Source organism: Heliconius melpomene, chromosome 12, assembly GCF_056956725.1.
Source record: "Heliconius melpomene rosina isolate 202511_hmr_F chromosome 12, ASM5695672v1, whole genome shotgun sequence".
Classification (NCBI taxonomy): domain Eukaryota; kingdom Metazoa; phylum Arthropoda; class Insecta; order Lepidoptera; family Nymphalidae; genus Heliconius; species Heliconius melpomene.
The window spans coordinates 7,593,935-7,615,009 of record NC_140400.1 but is presented as its reverse complement, the minus strand read 5'-3'; the positions used below and the strand labels follow the sequence as shown (position 1 = coordinate 7,615,009).

The following is a 21,075-nucleotide window of genomic DNA, read 5'->3' as shown; positions in this document are numbered from 1 at the left end:
CTCGACAATGGTTATCGGTAGGAAAAATACTGTATTCGTTCATTTAAATGTAACTTTTGTTTGTTCAATGCTAAAGTTCTGGAAAACAGCTCAAAATATGAAAATATAAGAAGTCAGATATTTGTACTAAGATTGTGGGCACAATGGCGCTTACTTCGGTTGATATTTTAGAGTGAGCTTTATGAAAATGGAAGTTGTCAGTAATTTATGTGAATGTAAGTCAGAGCTCTTTAAAGGATTTTCTTCCTTTTTGCTTAAGGCTATATCACGAATATAGCAGGGTAAGCCAAGGGGGGCCGCCCTCCGCCGATTTTTTGAGACATTGTGTATTGAGTGGCAGAACTCAACCCCATGTTTTGTCTTGTTACCAAAATAAAGATATGAAAATAAATGAATAAATAAGGCTAGTCGTACGCAGTGGCAAATACGTGTGACTGTAAACACGACGGGTTGTGGGTTCGATTACTCGAGGAAATTAAATAGGTATTAAATATTTTCATTTTCTCGCTTTGGTAACAAAGTAAAGCGTGGCGTTCCGCCGAAAGTTCCGTCATTCAACACACAATACCTCGAAGAATCGGCAGAAAGTAAGAAGCGGAAGTGTCTTAATGGGAATAAAGTGTCGTAACAAGATTCCCAGGTTCCTTCTGTCTACTCTGCTGTCAGCGGGATGCAGCGTGAAGAGAAAAAAAAAGCAATTAATTAAAATATCGTAAAACGTAAGTGAAGACTCGTATTCCCAACAGTCGTAATAAGCCCACGGATTAAGCAAATCCATAGCTTAAGCTGACTATAGTTTTCATTGTTACTCCTACATACATATACCATTGTTTCCATTTCAATAGGGGCAGACAGTAATGGGGACAGAGACGTTATTAGTACGGTAATACCTATAACGTAATACAAGGGAATTGATCTGTTTTTTTTTTTTTTTTGTTTTAAAATCTATTTGTTGCGTGATTGGTTCGTGATTTTGAAATGTTTAGTTTAAGTTGAATATAGAGGCCGTCATCGCGAAGTGGCATAAGCGTGTGACATTAATATTAATTGATAACAAAGCTAGGCGCGGCGTTTAGTTCCGCCACTCAACATGAACAGCGTGAAACTAAAAAATATAGTTTGTGCTAAATATGTAACATAATATTTTTTTCTTTACTTTACAAGCTAACAAACTACTTTTATGAGTGAGAATCGAACCTACGGTCTCCTATTTGGTAAATAATACAACTTACTAACAAAACGATATACCATTTTAGGAAATTATTACAAAGTACGTGCGATATTTAATTAACTTTAAACAATTTTAAGTAAGAATGGAGTTAAAAACATCTTTGTTGCAAGCTAAATTAAAACTGAAAGAACGGTACAATTGATTCTATTAAAGCAAAAAGCTTCTAGAGCTTGTACTATGGTGCCGCCTTACACTGTTCCACTTAGAGGGACTCGAGTCAGCGAAATTATAATGAAAATTGTACAACATGTGTTATTTGAGGGTAGTTGGGTTCTTTCAATAAATATGTTTTTCTTGTTTCACATTTACATTAGTAGTGTTAAGATACTCTATTTATTTCTTAACTCTGGTAGACAAAGCGCAGCGGAACTCAACCCTGCAAATGCCAACGTTATTAAACGCTTAAAAATTTCCATGTAGTGAAATATGAACCTGGGCCTCTTGGCAATCGCCTAAGAGCTCTGAGGAGGTATGTAGCGTGAACGTGTATGGAACGTAAATGTACCGTTTTTGAACAAAAATACCGGTTTCGGAGATGAATTAAAAACCATATTCCAATTTCTGATTGTCTGATATTGTAACAATAACAATAGATTCACGAGTTTTGGTGAAATCCAAAAAAAATACGAATAATATCCAAAATTATAAATAAACCATTGTTGAATAAATGAATACAGCAATGATAATAGAACGATTTTAAATTGAAAATTTGAACCTTTGTTTTTTAATCATACATTTACAATAAATATATAGATATTTCTTTCTCTGAAACGTTAGTGGGTTCGATTCCCATTCGGGATCAAGCCCACCACTATCGCTTTGGAAGTCAGACATTGTGCACCTGCGCCACAACGGCCTCAATACAGATGTTAAAATTTTAAGATTTTCCTTCATCAGAATAAAATTATACAGCACCTGTCATATTGTGAGTTCTATCCTCACGCAGGGGAAAGATTATATTTAAAATATTTTTTTCCTGCTCTGATAGAGAACAGGCAGCGTTGAGTTTCGCTACTCAACTCTACTACAAACACCATATCTACAAAAATGCGTGAAATAAAAAAAAGACACTTACCTATATGTTTACTCTCATTAAAGGCTTCAGGTATTTTTCTAGTTAGAACAGCGTACACAGTGCATATAACTATCAGGACGATCGGGTAGAAGAAGGCGATCATATAAGACGCGTCGACATAGGAGTCGCAGACCAGCATGTTGTCTTCTCTGGTAGGGTAATGGAACATGGCTCGAGCTGGTGCCACTATCATCCACACTACTACTATTAGTACCTGGAAGAATTGGTAAAATTAGAAAAAATAATATTTTACTTCTAATATTTTTACAATATTATTTCACTCTTAGATTAATATTGTTTTTGGAAAACGTATAAAAAATTATGCGTAGTAGAATTTAAATTTCGGGTCTGTTTGAAATCGTTAGGGTTGGACGCTTGGTTTTTTTAAATAAAAGTTTTTTAATTTTACATGTGTAGCAGGGTAGGCAATGATATCTTACTTTTCAGAAATTCTTTTCTACAATTACTGTCTATTTCAAGAATTATTGCATGTTTAATTTTTTTTATTTTGAATAATTTATAAATAATTTGATTATAATTATACCTCTTAATGAGAATGGAATCTACAACTATCTTGTTCACAGTTAGACACTGACTGATTGCACCAAAACGAATTTAATTGATTGTTCGCAAATCGAGACGAATTTGAACGCATTACCCCTCAAATGAACTTCTTATTATTCTTCGCTTCGCTTATTAATAATTTTATATTTCGTAGTGACTAAAAATCCCTAATTATTAAATACATATTTACTCACATTATATTCCGTTATCAACGTAATACTATATTGGAAAACTTATACAGTCGTATCCAAAACGAACACCCATCAATTAATGGTACTAAGCGATTGAAACTTGACGTAGATTCATTCTTATGTGACCGATCCACTAATTTGGGAAGATTGATGGATGGAATTGACGAGGGTTGACTTGGATGAAGCTGAATCAGTTTTGTGGGACACGATTTGCAACGAGTGTGCGTGAATATAAGGAATTATTAGATTTGGCAAGTTCACATTTTCCTCGCATAGAAGGGAGGTTGAGGGAACCTACTGTAATGAGCTCTACGTTCCTCACACGTCGCTCAGTGTTACGCTCGTCTGTTCGTTCTCTACTATGGTATGTTTTTATTTAGCTTCACGCTGTATCCCGCATGCAACAGGGTAGGCAGAGGGAACCTCGTGTTAAGACGCCGTTTTTCACGCACTGCCCAATTTTCGAGCGTTTCGTTTAAAAATTAATTTCGTATTATATAATATTTTTTCCTTATACATATATCCTTAGCTTCACGCTTGATTCCGCTTATAAAATGGTGAAGTAGAGAGGAGCTATCACCTAAGTATTTTTTTACCTATAACTATAATATATTATGTAATATTTAAGTTAAATAATCCTACTAACATCATAAATGTAAAAGGTTTTAAATTAAATTTTACAGCACAAATAATATATCTTATACATCAGGTAGAATTAAATTGAAATAAAAATATATCTAAATATAAGTAACGATTTTTTCATTACTTCAAAAATTTATACATTGACATTAACTAAAGCTAAACTAAACTTCAAAAGTGAAAAAGTTCACTTAAAAGCTCTTTGAAACTCTTTTAAAGGGATGTGCTGGTTTTTATGAAAATTAATATCAGTACACAACAAGTTCTTCAACAAAATTAATATTAGTATGAACTAGAAATCGCTCAAAGCTTATGACGTCACTTTTTAGTACATAATTATTTTACTAAATATTTCATATATGTATTTACTGGACGGCTTTATGGCGCAGGAGCACACGCTTGCAACTGTAAACACGACGGTAGTGCGTTCGATTCCCACTTTGGGAGTATGAAATATTTAAAGGGCGACATTGAGTTCTGCCACTCAACACGTAATACCTCGAGAATTCTGCTGAAATTGGGGAACGGAGTCTCTTAGCTCTAGGTTCCCAGGTTCCTTTTACCTACCCTAATATGTGCGGGATACAGCGTATATTTATTATATGTATCCTACATACATATATATTTATATGTATATTTATCATTTATTTTTACGTATATTAAATAATAAATTGAACCTAATGTCAGACTATTTCCTATTTTCCATCTAATTTAAAATCATTCTTCCGAATGGGAATCGACCCAACTTCCACTGCCTCACATAATTAATACGTTTTTAATATAGAAATATATATTTAGTACAAAAAACATAACACAGACCGACAAAACTATTAATTTGTAACATTTCTAAAATCTCTGATGTAAGTCACGTAACGTTGGGGCGGAGTAACTTTTCCTTTTTTCTTACAGCGCAGAGAAGGGATTGCTGAGGACGTTTGGTGCTTGGTGACCTCTTATTTATACTGGGCCCGATATGTTTTATGCATTACTTGCTCTTGAATTTTATTTCAGATTTGACAGGAACTCTATCTGGTTATCCTTTGATTCTACATTTTGCTTACATTATTCGAAAAATTGGTCAGTGTTTTTAGTTTAAGAAGCCGTAATGGCGAACGGCCCTTGGGTCCAACTTGATGATGGTGTTTTAAAACTAGGATCTGTCTGACAATGGAGTCCGAAATTTTGGAATCATTTGCGTTAAGTTGCGGAATTCAAAGCAGCTCATTTACTCGAGTGAGAATCAAACCTATATCCTGTTTACACACGGCACGCTTGTGCCCCATTGGCCACATTGCGTGTTGAATGGCGGAACTTAAGTCATTCGAAAAATGTAAAAAGCGAAAAAAAATATATAAATGGAATCCTTGAGGCAGTTTTAGATTTTTTATTGCTTTCCACCTCACCTTTGCCTTGAGTGTAATAGATCTAGCTGCACTTAAAGTATTAACACATTGTAGCATTGAAAAAGTAAGTCACGTTTCTTTAAATATAAACTCGCAGGATTTACGGCGGTACTCGTTTGAATTGTAAAACTAATCCATTTCGCGCAAAAACGTTTAGCCTCAGGAGATTTTGTGTGGATGGACAGAGAAATTCAAGTTTCAAAATTTTAGTTTGTTTGGTCGCTCGGGTATTTCTTTATTTAGTTCAGGAGTTTGAAAAGTTTTAGTTTTCAGTTAAAGTTACGTTGAAAATTTTTAGGAAATTCAAGTAAGGAAGAGGTTGCCGTGGCGCAGCGGCTGCGTGACTGTGAAAACGACGGTACGATTCCTACCGTGGGAAGTACGAGTCGGTCTCCTCCACCGAAGGTTCCGTACCAATTTTATTATTGTAAATCAATAGAAACGTAATTTATCATATTGTAAGTTCTCACTTTTTGTTTTGATAAAAGGACGAATTTTACACAAAATGCTGTTTTTGCTAACAAATGAGGCACCCACGCTCAGGTCAGATCTCATGCTCATATGAATAACTAAATATCTATTTTTTTTCTTAAACATTAACAACAAAGACATTTATGTATTTCGTATATCAACATTCATACGTAGGTATCCTATTTTATCTACTTCACTTGTTATCCATATTCGGTACAGGAAGTCGAAGGTTTTGCGAGCTTCTGTATCACGTCTTCGTTTCCTTCGTGTTTATCTACTGCCTTGGAAAATATTACAAAGCCACGTACGGAGCGCGCCTCGATGGAATATGTTGATTTTTGAGGTTATTCTTATATATTCTAAAAGCGAGATCGTGTCTCACTTTATACTATGATTTTAGATTCAAATTTTATTTGTATTTTTCTGAGTTGCACTCTTTTTCCCGCTTATAGCAGGATTGGCCGACCTAATGTCAGGTTTTCCTGACTATCAGCCATTTTTTTGAGACATTTGCGTGTTAAGTGGTGGAACTTAGTTCGCGCGTTTCGTTCCTCTGTTCCGGTAACAAAGCACTCGTTAAGCGCGGTGTTGACTACGGACTACGACTACGGAGAGTCTTAACTCTAAGTTATATGCGTGATAACCCTGTAATATGCGTGATACAGCGTGAAGCTAAAATAAATAAATATATAATTAAAAAGAAATTAAGTAAAAGCTATATTTGAAATGTATTTTTATTTATTTTATTTATGTATACGTATTCGCAGAAACTTTTAAATTGATATAAATTTAAATTTAAATGTTCACTCATGCTTTAGAGTTTCGTTCAAAGAAAAGTTATCTCGTTAATAATTTATGTTATAGTGTGTGATGAGCTTTATTGTGACGCTCCGAGACGTATGGATAATTATATTAATTTTCATAATAAATATAATTCAAATAAAGTTCAAAATTTAAGAAAAAGAAAAAGATTTCATATTCTTAATTTTCATTTCATATTTAATGAAATGAAAATTACGGAAATGAAATGAAAATTAAAGGAAGGGGCAGTGTTCAAGATTGTGGTAGTTATAGGGGCATTAAGCTTATGAGTCATACCATGAAGCTCTTCGAGCGCATGATCGACCTCAGGCTCCGCCGAGAGTGTACTATCTCTGAGTCTCAATATGGATTTCAGCCAGGATCGGGCACCATGGACGCCATTTTCGCCCTCAGAACTTTGATGGAGGCATACAGGGAAAAAAGGAGAGCTCTGCATGTGGTCTTTTTAGATCTGCAGAAGGCCTTTGACTGTGTGCCTCGTCAGTGTATCTGGTGGGCATTGCGATCCAAAGGGATCCCTGAGGCCTATATTGAGATTATCAGAGACATGTACCACGATTCCGCTTCTATGGTTAGGACTGCTGTTGGCGACACTAGACCCTTCCCGATTACGGTGGGGGTTCACCAGGGCTCGGCTCTTAGTCCGTTCTTGTTCAATGTAGTGCTCGATACTGTCTCGGCTCACATCCAGGACCAGCCTCCATGGCTGATGATGTATGCCGACGACATAGCACTCATTGCCGAGAACCGACTGACGCTGGAGCGTAAAGTGAACCTCTGGAAGGGTACGCTTGAGAACGGCGGTCTTAAACTAAATGTGTCGAAGACAGAGAACATGGCCTGCGGGAGCCGGGACTCGAGCACCATCCTTATAGGTCCTGAGCCAGCCGTTAAGTCGGAGAAGTTCAGGTACCTTGGATCCGTTGTGCACGAGTCTGGAGGCATCGATCACGATGTCCATGGCTGGATAAGCGCTGCCTGGGCCAAATGGCGGGAGGTCACTGGTGTGGTCTGCGACCGCAGAATACCGCCCAAGCTCAAGGGGCTGATATACAAGAGCATCGTCCGACCGGTTCTTTTATACGGCAGCGAATGTTGGCCAGCACTATCTCGGCACACTCAGGAGCTTCACGTCACAGAAATGAAGATGCTGAGGTGGATGTGCGGCGTAACGCGGTCTGACCGCATACGCAACACATTCATTCGAGGTAGTCTTGGGGTCCGTGACGTAGCGTCCAAGAGAGTCGCTTGAGATGGTTTGGCCACGTTACGCGCCGGCCTAAGAACTATGTCGGTGCCTTGCTATACCAGTCCCTGGGGTGCGACCTCCCGGACGCCCAAGGAAGCGCTGGTTGGATGTCGTGATGCAGGACATGAGAGCCAATGGTCTAACCACCGAGGATGCAAAAGATCGTGCAAAGTGGAGTAGGTTGTGTAGGAAGGCAGACCCTGGCAATAGCCGGGATTAATGCCAGGAGGAAGAAGATTTAATGAAATGAAAATTACGATTAATGGCACTTAGCACGAGGCCATTGTAGTAATGACCTCATACAAAAAGCTATATAGTAGAATATTTTTCAAACTTCTTGCAACGAGTTTGTTTGTCGAAACTTAGAAAATATCTTCTTGCAATTTTCTTATTAAAAAGTTTATAAAAGTTAAACGGCGACAAGAGAAAAATAATAAAACTAATATTTCTGACTTTGCGGACTTTATCAGTGTTAGCTTACTCTTTAACTAAATTTCGTGGTGCAGTGGAATGGTGTACAATTGTAAACTCCAGATGTTTAGTTAGTGATTGTTGGTTCAATCTACTCTTGGTAATTATTAAATTTAAATTACTTTTCATTTTCTAGCCAATCCATGGAAATTATAGAACCGATTACTCTAACACTAGGTTCCCTCTACTTACACTGCTTTATGCGGGATACACCGTGAAACTTAAAATAAATATTTAACACGCACGTAGAATATGTATACCTACGTATGTTATAAAGTATCATAATAAGTTTTTAGGCTCAGTATTTTAGAAATCGTGCGTTTCGTTTCGTTTTTCGATTGAGCAGTATGCTGTTGGCCATATCGGCCTCTACAGCGTCACCGGGCTTGGGGAGGCCGAGCTAGACGAACTCTGACCTTGGCATGGCTACCGTGGAAGGTACCAACAAAGAGAACACAGTGGCGCAAGGGCGTCTCCTTTGAGACTCGGACCGCGACTTGCGAACACCGTTCGTAGTGGGGGGCTTTGCTTCGATCGGTTCGACCAAAGCCTACTGGGGAGGGCTCTTGATGCCCTATTGGATTAATGAGTGCGGGCTCCTCTCGCGCCGAGGCGCGATTGGGCCACAGTAAAGCTGGGACCTCGTCTCCACCGGCGGGGACGGTGTGCGTAGCGTGTATGTGTGCGATTGTGTGTGGCCCTACCTACAAATTTAGGGTCGTTCGCTTTAGTGATGGGGTCAGCATCATCGGTTAAGATATCCCGGGGTCGACGGCGATCCCACGGGCGACGTTTGGCGTAATTACACGAGTTTACCACCAGCGGATACGGATGCGATTCGGCTTTAGTGAAATAACTACTAGAGAGCTTGCGACAGTGCTCTTTTACTGAATCTAATTTGACGTCTCTATGGAGATCGGTATTACGCATGTACCACGGGGCACCGGTAATATTTCGCAAGAAACGGTTTTGAATTACTTGCAATCGGCTAAGGTCTGTCTGTGCGAACACAACACAGGCGTAGGCGAAAATGGGTCTGACGCATGCTTTATAGAGTCGGATTTTATTTCTAAGTGAGAGTTTACTTTTAGCACAAATGAGTGGATACAAACAACTTAGGACGTACGCCGCTTTGCGGCGAACATAAGTAATGTGGGCTTTAAAGGACAGTTGACTGTCGAGAATGACACCTAAGTATTTGGCCTGTTTGGCCTCGGGAATTATTTTGCCTAAAAGGCGGACATGTGGCAGGTAGTCTGTCCTACGAAGGGGGAAGTATATGATGTTACTTTTATCGGGATTGACCTCTATGCGCCATTGAAATAGCCACTGACCTATGCGGTCCATGGACTTTTGGAGTCTTTTAGCTATGCAGACTGATACACGGCCGGACGTATAGACGGCGGTGTCGTCTGCGAAAAGGGCTAGGTTTGTACCTGGGGTTTTGGGGATGTCGTGAGTGTACAGATTGTACAGAAGCGGGGATAGTATGGAGCCCTGAGGGACTCCAGCTCTAACTGGCCTACTGGAGGAAAGGGTGCCTTCTACCCTGTATCTAAATGAGCGGTTTGATAAGTAGTCTCGAATGATGTGCACGAGTCTGTCAGGTACGTTAGTCTTTTGTAACTTGTAAATCAAGCCGTTGTGCCAGACTTTATCAAACGCTTTTGCAATGTCTAAGAAGATTGCCGCTGATGGCATTGATTTGGCTCGGGATAACAGGAATTCCGTGAGGCGGTGTACCTGGTGTATGCTGGAGTGTTTGGCTCTGAAGCCGAATTGTTCGGGGGGGATTATGTCATTGGCCACGACTGCGGCTTGGAGACGAGTGAGGAGGATACGTTCGTATATTTTGCCCATTGAACTGAGAAGGCTTATGGGGCGATAACTGGACGGGGATGTGCGAGGTTTCTTAGGCTTGTGAATACCTATGACTATTGCCTCTTTCCATTGGTCTGGGAATGAGCACTTTTTTAAGAGCGTGTTAAAAATGGCAACGAGAAGCGTTAGAATGTGAATGGGAAGAATTTTAAGGATCTTATTCGAGATGCGATCGGATCCTGGGGCTTTCTTTGGCTTAAGGCGCTTTATAATGTCTTGTACCTCTTCGACAGAGGTCGGTCTTATAGGTTCGCCCGCTGGTGGCAACGGTGCCCACGTTTCGACCTGTGTGTCCACCGCGGCGACGTGAATTGGATCACACGGTTGTTCCGAGGGGGAGCATTGACTTTCTAGGTTATCCGCTAGGCATTCGGCCTTTTCGAGATCGTCTGAGGCTAGTGTTCCGTCCGGACGGATTAACGGCGGTAGTTCGACTACGGTGTCGTTTTTGAATGATTTAGTTAATTGCCAGAACGCTACTTGCGATGGCGTAATATTTGATAACCTATGATCCCAAGATTCGTCTCTGAGGTCCTCGAACCGGGCTCGAACCTGTCTTTGGAGCCTCCAGAGTTTGGCGCGGTTAGCCGGCGACGGAAATGAATCGTGCGCCCTATTGGCGATGTTTTTACGTCTCATAAGCTTTCTGAGATCTCGCGGGATCTTAAAATGTCCTTCTGGATTAGTTGGAATTTCCCTAGAACACTCGTCGAGAGTGCTACTCAGTCTGTCAGTAAGTTGGTTAATTTCCGCCTCGACTACTTCCACCGAGTCGAATCTGTCAGGTATGTCGTCTGTCGGTTCCGTGTCGGGATTGCCTAGGCGCTCCGCGAACTTAGACCAGTCGGTGATGGTGGTTTTAGGAAGAACTGGAGGACAATCGGGTCCTAATTTAACTATTACAGGTCTATGGTCTGAGTCTAACTCTGGTATTACCTCGATAGAGCGCAGCCTGAGAGAGACGCCCTGCAGGATGGCTATATCGAGAATTGAAGGTCGGCCCCGGGGCCCAAATCTAGTGGGAGTGAGGGGGGCTATTATCTCAAAGCGAGAGGTGGTCAGGTCATAGATATTTTCGAGTTCGATTCCTCCTCTATTTGTGGAGTTGCAATTCCACCTGGTACTTTTACAGTTAAGGTCCCCGGCTATGATAACCGAGTCCCCCATGTCTAGTAGTGTCTGTAGGTCGCTTCTAAGTAAACTCTTTGATGGAGAGAGATAGGCGGAAGCTATAATAGTGGGTGGATGTCCAGTCATGTGAACCTTACAGACCGAAACTTCGATGTTAGTGAGCGTCGGCGGCGGATCGAGCGGTATGACGTGAAGCGTCTTTCTGTAAAATATGACGGTGCCGCCTTTGGCGCCGTCTCTGTCGTTGCGAATAGTACGGTAATTAGCTATCTTGGGATCCCTATTGCAATTTCTAAGGAACGTTTCCTGAACTAGAAATAAGTCGAGTTGTCGGTTTGTAACAAAATCGCGGACTAGCCCCATTTGCGTACTGAGACCGTTAGCGTTAAAATAACCTATGTTGAGAGAACGCGGCTTGACTCGCGCGAGTCTTAAATCGGGCGGGTTGATTCTAAAATTATTATTGACCGCCATTGGAAGTTTGAGCATTGACAAGTAGTAATTTGGCTATAAGCTTTCTGTTGAGCTTAATTACTTGAAGTCGACTTTTAGGATCGCCGTTTGAGTCTACTAAGCCTTTCGCGAAGGCTAATAATTCGTCTTTATCTAGTATATCTAAAAAGCTGGTCGCAATGTCGATCGCGTCTTCGATACTATCCTGTTCTGTTACCTCCCCACGGGGCTGGCGGGCAGAGGAAGTGGCCCTGGAGGGCTTGGGTTTGGGATTGGAGGCCTTGGCGGCTTGGGTCTCTGGTAGAGGTTTTTTCCACGCATTGGTGGAAGGAAGAGGGGCTGGTTGGAGTAGTGGCTGAGGGCCGGACGGGTTTTGCGCTGGACGGGAAGGCATCGAAGCCTTATGCGTCCTGCCGCCCTTTCCGCCGGACCTGCGTGGGGCCCTAGGGCATCCGCGGTAATTTGCGGGGTGCCCTTGGGTCTCACACAAGACACAGCTGGGAGGTACGGCCGGGTCTGGGACCTTGCGCGGACAGTCAGCAGTAGCGTGACTTTCTAAGCACTTCACGCACCTGGGTTTTGCGTGACAGTTTTTGGCGGAGTGCCCATAGAGCTGGCAGCGGTGACACTGCCCGGGAATGCCACGAGACCATGGCTTATCTATAGTAATGCCCGTGAGTGAGCAGATGGATTTAATATTGAAAATTTGTTTGCCCGCAGGCTGCGGTCTAGGACAGCTAGGACCATGTCGTAGCTTTTTTTAGTGTACTGATTGTACATACGGTGGACTGCCCTAACGGGAAGATTTTGGGACATTAAGTCCCGAAAAACGGATTGGGTCTCTAACTCGACTGGGATACCCTTGAGGACTACACGTAATTGACGCTCGTCCTCCAGAGCGTAGGAATGGAACCCTATGTTTGAATTCCTAAGGTGGGTCGTAAGGACCCTGTGGTATTTAGGTGTTAACACCTGAATTCTAACTCCCTGAGCTGTGGATCTGGCAGAATTGAACTGCACTTTAGCGGACAACATCCATAATTGTAGGTTATCCCACGCTTTCTTTTCCTGAACTATGATCGGGGGGGGTAACCTGTCCCTACGAGCGCCGGCCGGTAGCGGTACCGAACCGTCGCCAGAGTTGGACGCGGGGATTGAATTATTTTTAACGCTATTATTATTGTTAGCAATTGCATTGTCTGTCTTGTCAGTCATTTCGGCGTCGGGGCCGTTTTTGTCTACCTGCGCACCCTTTTCTGCTACCTGCGCGCGTGCCCTACTTTTGCGCGGGGGTGAGGACCGCGGGGAAGAGGGGGTATCTAGCGCGCTCGCGGCGCGTTTGCCTGAATTATCGGGGGATCGTTTTGCCTTGCGTTTGGCGGCCTTAGATATGACGGTCTCGAAACCGTCCTGATCCTCCTCCTCCTGTGAGGATTCGGCCGGCGGGGCCGCCGCCTCCTCAGCTTCGGACTCGGACTCTAGAACGATGTCCAGAGCCTCGTCCTCGTCCGATTCGGCGTTGGTCTCGCCGGGATTGGCCTCCTGCTTTTGCTGGCGTTTTTCGCGTTCCACGAATGCGGTTATTTCCAAAAAGAAACATGACGGGATATGGTCTGCGGCGAACTTAAGTAGACTATCCGAGTCTATCCGAACCATTTTGACTAAACTTGACCCCCCGCCGTGGCGAGGGGTGTGTGCCTACTTTGACCTAATGTCTCGGCCTGGTGGGGCCGGGGTGAGTACCTAGCTTAAGCTAACACTGTGTAAAAGTACTCACGTGGGTATGGAATCCAGGTGAAATCCTATGGACACTAACACACTACACTGCACTACACAAAACAACGGAGATCGCCGCTCGCCGAACAAACGACGCCGATCGGTCCTCTTCGTCTTCTTGGTGTTGCAGGGTGGCGTAGGTCGAGAGAGCGCGCGTGCGTGGATTGGTTTTTGGTTTTTGGGTTTTTTGGTTTTGGTGATTTCGAAAGCGATGCCAAGCGGACATTGAGACGTCCTGGCGGTACCGCGGTCGGAATGGAACTCTAGAAATCGTGCCCGTTTTTCGTTTTTCGATTGAGCAGTATGCTGTTGGCCATATCGGCCTCTACAGTGTCACCGGACTTGGGGAGGCCGAGCTAGACGAGCTCTGACCTTGGCATGGCTACCGTGGAAGGTACCAACAAAAGAGAACACAGTGGCGCAAGGGCGTCTCCTTTGAGGGAAATCGTGCATTCGCAAATACTTTATGTAACTCCGGGATTACGCCGGGCTTATTGTGAAGCCAACGAGCTAATCTATCCATTACTTTTACCTAATAATCTTTATTTATTTTGTGCTTTTTCTTTTCTTTCTTTTTCTTTTTTTTAGAATTATATAAAAACTTCATGTTGTTTTTTGTTTATAGCAGGATAGGTAGAGATGACACAGTGTCAAGGCACTCCGTTCCCCACTTTTCACCTGAATTTGCAGAAGAATTTGAAAAAGATGCAGCTGTAGATCCATCTTTTTCTTTCAACCTGCAGAGTGAACTCTGAGGGAGGTGTTTCTTTTCCCACTTTTCTTCCAATCTTCAAGACTTTGCATCCGAAAGTGGCGGAACTTAACACCGCACATGTCTTGTTACCGGAGCGAGGAATTGAAAATAATTCGGGGGAATCCTCGAGTGGTAATCGAATCCATATCGTCGCATTTACGCTGACCCACTTTCCTACGAAGCCTTTTCTATTGGTTATTTATTAGTAACTTGTTAATAATTTTAATTAAAACAGAAACGCTTACAATACTTAGAGCGGACACTATTAAATCAACAACATGTAATTTCGACTAACTTTAAGCATAAATTACATTCTTCATTAATTTGAACAAGTTTAGTTAACAGCTTGTGTATTAAATGATGTTATTAAATTAATTTTCATATAATTTTTTTATAAATGAACGGTTCGAAACTTTTATGGTGTAATCGTGATGCCAATTTATCATATATAGCGTGGCGCTCAACGCCGCACTTTTTTTGTTCCAGGGCAAGAAAAATTCAAAAGTACTTGTACAAGTGTATTTGAATAAATATAACTTTGGATTTGAATACATTCCCTCGAGTAAAAATCAATCCCGCAACTGTCTTGCTTACAATGAGACGCTGTACCCCTGCACTACGACGAGGTCCAAAAGGAGGACGGAAAGTGGAGAATGGAGTGTCCTAACACTAGGTTCCCTTTCCCTCTACTAGATGCGGGGTTTTAAAGTGATCTACTAACCTGTATAGACACTAACGCAGTACATATAGCTAGTTGAGAACTCGGCGATATAAGTATAGGTCGTTTCGCTGAATGTTTGCTGGCGTTGAAGATGCGCGAGATCCTGTTGGTCTTCGTCAGCAGCGCCGCGTATACCACCGTGAAGCAGAAACCGGTGCCGAATCTGAAATATATGGGTGTTATAGGATGGAACTTTATCTGGTGGTTCTATTATTATTGGGTCTCATTCTCTCTTAGTTTGCCTTGTAAACAATTTTTCTTATAAAGAAAATCTTCCTTATTTTTGATTGGAAAAACCGGGTTTTTCCACATCCACCAAGCTAAATGTAAGTTCGTTGAAATTCTTTTAAACTTCTTAAAACTTATTTATGTTGTTAGCATCTCTGCAGGGAGTTTTAATATTTTTAAAGTGTTCTTCCAAACTTAGGGAAGAAAAATACTGTTTACGTTGTCTACGTGTAAAAAAATTACCAATTTATTTCAAATAAATTAGTTAACCAAAAATTCGAATCGGTGACAACTATAGTATACAATTTCACCTTATTTATTTGAACAATACCCCAGTACACACATAACACCTAATATTTTACCTCTGTATAGAACACAATATATCAGTAGGTCGGAACACCAACGCGAAGGTCACCAGGTAGCACATGAGTATGCCAGCCAGCAGTACGTAGGAGAGCTCTCTGCCACTCGCGCGGACGACCGGGGTGGAACTATGACGTACCCACACACCGCAAACGAATCTGTAAAGAAAAGAATTATGCAGTTCTTTATGGTTTTTAGTGTTCCGTACCTCATTAGGTAAAAACGAAATCCTTCCATATATCTTCCAAAATTAATATCAAATATTAATGTTTCGGTGGGCGAGTCCTACTAGCACTTAACGGGTTTTTGTGTTTTAAATTTCACTCAAATAGTAGAAATTAAGTGACATTAGTGGAAGTCAACGTAAACGCATTTCAGTGAGGCCCCTTAAGTATTTACTCAGGTCACAGGTCACAGGAAATGCTCAGAGCTGATTTGGAGCGGTCACGCAGTGAATCCATTGAAAGTTAGATCCTGCCTTTACAAGATAAACAAAGATGATTCCATCTGTTTAATAAATAAATAATATATAACCGCGTTGCGTATATACTTGTACGTTTGTGCCCCTACGCGGAATGAAATAACAAAGAAATTCATTGAGGTTAATGATACACCAGTGCATTCAAGCCTTAATAATTAATTAAACTCTATGTACACACTGCATTGCGCTCATCACTGGTATGTGTTATCTCACTCGAGAAAATTAAATATTTCATATTTTCATTTCCTCGCTCTTGTAACAAGAATTGTTTTCAGAATTCGGTTAGAAAGGAATAAAATGGAGAATCAAGTGCCTTAACACTAGATCCCCAAGTTCCCTCTGCCTAACCCGCTACGTGCGGGATACAGCGTGAAGTTTAAAAGAAAAGTACAGAAAAAATTTGCAAATAGCATTCATTTGTAGCAACGGTCACCCATCCAGTGGATGTCGGTAGCAAAGTTGTTTAACTTTGGTAAACTGTTCGGAACTCGGCGGAACTGCATAAGCGCTTTACAAAATAATAAACAAACAGTTCGTTCGGTACAACCAGTGCCGAAATAGTATACAAAAAATTATAAATACTTTATTTTGTAATTTCTTTGGCTACCAATTGCTTAGTTTAGGTGTCTTAATGTGTGCGTGGTGTTAGATTCGATTTCCTTTCGAGCAAAAACTTATTACGTATATATTTAATTTAAATACTAGTCATTGCCCGCAGCTCTGATTGTGTGAAAATCTCATTTTTGACTCATTACCGTTCCCATTAAGACACATTCGTTCCCCATTTTTCGCCGACCTCGTTTACACAGATTATATAGGCTATATTAGGGTATAGTAGTACCTATACAATTATCTACTATATCACATTAATATTTTAATGTAACCCAATGTAGCTGCGGTCGACATTATCCCAAACACTCAGAACTTGTCATGTCAGCCTGACCACAAGCAAAAGCTAGTATACGAATAAAAACACTTATAAATAGAAATAATAATTTTAAAAGGCATAATACAGCTATCTACATATATAAAAGGACTTGTTATATATATGTCTCAAACAAAGGCATGACACAAATAGCCTTAACCGCGATACCTCCCAAGTGGTCCAACCGTAATTATTGAAGTATTCAATCTTAGAGGGTTTCTTATATGCATACGAGAGGGTCTCGAATGGGGTCAATAGAACAATGGTCCAATCATACAGATTATGATCAAAGAGATCCTACTTGAGCGTCTTGTACAAGACGTGTTCTAGTTAGTCCTTGTATCGAGTACTGGATTGTATAGTTGTACTAGTTGTTGCCTAAAACTTCGTTTGCGTGGAATGTATGACGTAATATGTTCCATTTACATAAACGTCCCATTTTTGCGTTCTCGTTGGAATTTTTGGGGAATACTCTTTCAGTGCTCCCAAAATTTCACTCCTTTCAATCTTTATTTTGGGCTGTCGTAGTGCAGCAGGATGTGGCCTGACTGTATTTGCGACGGCTGTGGGTTTGATCCCCATTCGAAGGAATGATTCATTTTCGTTTTCTTGCTCTGGTAACAAGATAAGGCGCTTACTTGAATTCGGCTACTCAACACGTGAGATATTATATAAAATTGAACGGTAAATGGTGAACGCAGTGTCTTAACAATAAGTTGACTCTAGCTAGCCTGCTATATGCGGGATGCAGCGTGAAGCCGCATCGAATGAGGTAAGTAGATTTGATTGTTATTCGATAAAACAAATTAACCATGAGAACATTACATAAATATATTAAGAAACTTATTTTTGTTATAAATAATACAAATTCATTCTTCATTAATATTAAATCGTAATTTACCAGATTGTAGTATAAATCAATTAATAGTAATGAAATGGCGGAAAATCAACTCAATCCGGTAAGCTGTTTCTACGTACATACATACATGTCTAAGTAATTTGCTTAATAAAATTAATCAGTCACTCGTGAACAACGCCTAATTAATTGGTCCCAAGTTGTATAGGCTAGGAGACGATCGTTAAAATAAATGTCTATGTTGAAATTGTTTTGTTAAATAAAAAGAACTTCTTTATATTGAATCTATTTGCGTCGCTACCCGAATTTTTAAATAAAATAACAACTAACATATTCTTAGTTCTCGAATTTCTAACATCGCCTTTTCTCCAAACTATTAGTCCCTAGCATTGTACGACGACTAAAAAATAAAATAAAAATATTTTTTTTATAATAAAATCTTGCTATTCAATAATAAATTGAAGATTAAGAATGTATATGTATGTACATAATCAAAAGTTTCAGTAGAATTAATCTATTTGTATAAGTATGATACACAAAATAAAAGCTCCTATTTCACAAGATAGAAGTAAGTTTCAGTGTTAATAAATTTGATTGTACGCACACAGTATACGAGTATATGATTTTTGTGAGCGTGTCGTGCATATTTTAAACATTCGCGACTTAATCCGGACGGATGGATGGATATAAACAGGATTTACAGCGAATTTAACTTAATAATATTGTTAGGATTTGACGGTATACCATTATATTTATTAATATATTTATATTTCTGTTTTATTTTTAGCTCCACGGTAAATCCCATATATAGTTCTCTTACTGGCCAAACGTTTGTTTCGTTGTAATGCTACTCCTCCTAGATCGTTAAACCTACAGCTCTGAAATATTGCAGGAAAATTGTGGACGTATGTCTTGTGTGAGTGATCTTTGCGAAGTAGTTTGGTGATAATTGTAGTTTTTGAGTAAATAGTCAAAATGTGAGTTAAGCTGTGGAACGTTTTGAAATTCAAGCGAATCATTTCTTTGTTTCTAAAATATTATATTTAAAACACATTAAAAATATTTATATAATTTCTCCTCGTGGAGGCCGTGGTGCAGCCTCTGAATGTAAAAGAGACAGTTGTGGGGGATGAATTATTCTTATTTCCTTGCTCTGATAATAAGACAAAGCGCAGCGTTGAGTCCGCCGCTCAATGTCAATACAATATCTTGAAAATTGAGCAGAAAATACTGAACGAAATGTCTTAACGCTAAGTTTCCTCAGACTACCCCGCTAATATTTCCTATTCTTTACGTCGTGTTTTTCCAAAACTGGCCCTTATCCTATAAGCCATAAAGTTACGACATAAAATATTTCAACCACCACTGCAAAGTGACCCGCCATGAAATTAAATTCATTATGCACCCGATACGAACTAGAACAACCTTATTATATATGCATTAATTTTACCCTCCACTCTATTTTACCTCTGTTTTTATTTTACGAGGATTTATAACGCAAGCTAAATATTTTTGGGGCGGAAAATATTTTTTCGTGGAACATTGTAATTTTGGTTTTGGTTTTTTATTTTTTTTATTTGCCTCTGTGATATGATACGAAATTGGGAAAGCTTTTTAAAATGAGATATTTTTAGCTACCCGTCATTTTTATAACATTTATATTCATAAAATTAATATAACCATTTTTTTATACCTTTACGCTGTTTCTCATATAGCAGGGTAGGCGGAGTTAACATAATATTAAGCTACTCGGTTCCCCGCAATAGGACAATTTTCGAGACATTGGATATTGAATGGCGGAACTTAACGCCGCAGTTTGTCTTGTTACCAAGAGTGAGGTAATGAAAATAATTCATTCCACCGAGTGGGACTCGAACCACCAGTTATGTAAGCTTTATTTTATGCACCGAAATAAGAATATTTAAGTTAAGAAAATCAAAAATATTAATTAAATACAGTGGAGTTTAAGCTATCGTTTTTTATTGAACCTTGAAATGAAATTTAAATTTGACATTTTCATTATAAAAACTGAGTAAACGTGAATTGGACTTTTACGATACGGTTCTGTATTTTTAAAATTTTAAATGTGTGATTCCACACTAAAAAAAATACATTCTTTTAGAAAACTTATAAAAATGATAACGTAGCGGGATTTCAACTCGCGCCTCTTGTTAATCGTCCATATGGCTTTTCATGCCATATTTTGTTTTAGAATATGAGAAGAAACTATTTAGCATTCCATGGATACAACGTGCGCGCCATTATTGCAAGGTGAGGAGCTCAGAGCATTGTCTGGGAATTGCGGCCTAAAGGAAGGCTTAAAAAATCCTGTTTATAAATTCCTCCTTCAGAGTCTAACCTCCTCTTGTAGAATGTGTCAATCTATATAACATACTCGTATGGCTGTGGTTAACTTACGGTTAAATGTAAAATGTAAACTGTATGTAATAAGATCTTTAGTTTCTGCGAATATAACACATTAAATAAAACCCTTGAACCACATTGATTCTTGGTCGGTAAATAGTACCGTTAAAAAAATGTCTAAAAATGATTTTTCAATAAAATTTAATAAAAAATATAATAAATAAATACTCACGCAGTAAGTAAGATGCCCACCGAAGAGAACGACATAGCACCAATCGCCCAAGCGGAGTCAGGTCGTAAATACGCTTCAGGTATCGATTTGCATTCAGTGCGAGTGTGATCGGGGAGTGTTCCCCGGGGGCAGACAATGCACGTTGTTTCCGATTCTGGTGAACGGATCTGTGACAAAAGTTTTATTAAGGTATAAACACATACCGTCGTGTGGGGGCACAAAGTGTTATTGTAGACGCGATTGGTGTGGGGTCGATCATCACTCGAGGAAATGAAATATTTATTTAAATTTACATTTTCATTTGTTTGCTCTGGTGGTCGAGGTAAAACGCGGCGTTGAATTCCGCCACTCAACACGTAATGCCTCCAGAATTAATTTTTTTCAGAATGTTTTAATACCCATGTTTCCTTTGCCTACCCTGCTGTGTTACATATTAGATGTCCGTTTGACTGTAAACTCGACGCTTATGGGTTGGAGTCCAATATGGGGGAATAAATTGTGTTTTCCACGCCTTGGAAAAAAGAAAGAGCGCGGTGTTGAGTTCCGTCACTTAGCAAGCAACGTGTCAAAAATTGAGCTTTCCCCCCAACGAACGCAACGAAATGTCTTAACACTAGATTCTCTCAGCGAACCCTGCTTTATGTTTGACACAGCGTGAAATAAAAAAAAATATTCATAAGAAAATTTAAAAATAACCACCAAATCTGCAATAATTTTATAAATAACAGGCCTAACTAGTTCATCTACATAATAAATTAATAATTCGACTTTACCTAGCTATCGTCGTCTAAGAG

General features: G+C 40.0%; 1 protein-coding gene across 1 annotated transcript in view; it reads right to left on the bottom strand.

Moving 5' to 3' along the window:
* Positions 1 to 21,075, bottom strand: part of LOC146533701 (metabotropic glutamate receptor 2-like) — a 120,101-nt gene that overhangs the window by 14,382 nt on the left and 84,644 nt on the right. The window contains exons 12-15 of the mRNA XM_085194516.1: positions 20,282 to 20,448; positions 15,423 to 15,581; positions 14,833 to 14,995; positions 2,307 to 2,520 (exon numbers count right to left, since the gene is read on the bottom strand). Of these exons, the coding sequence (XP_085050642.1) occupies positions 2,307 to 2,520; positions 14,833 to 14,995; positions 15,423 to 15,581; positions 20,282 to 20,448 (703 nt within the window). The remainder of the gene's footprint in view (positions 1 to 2,306; positions 2,521 to 14,832; positions 14,996 to 15,422; positions 15,582 to 20,281; positions 20,449 to 21,075) is intronic.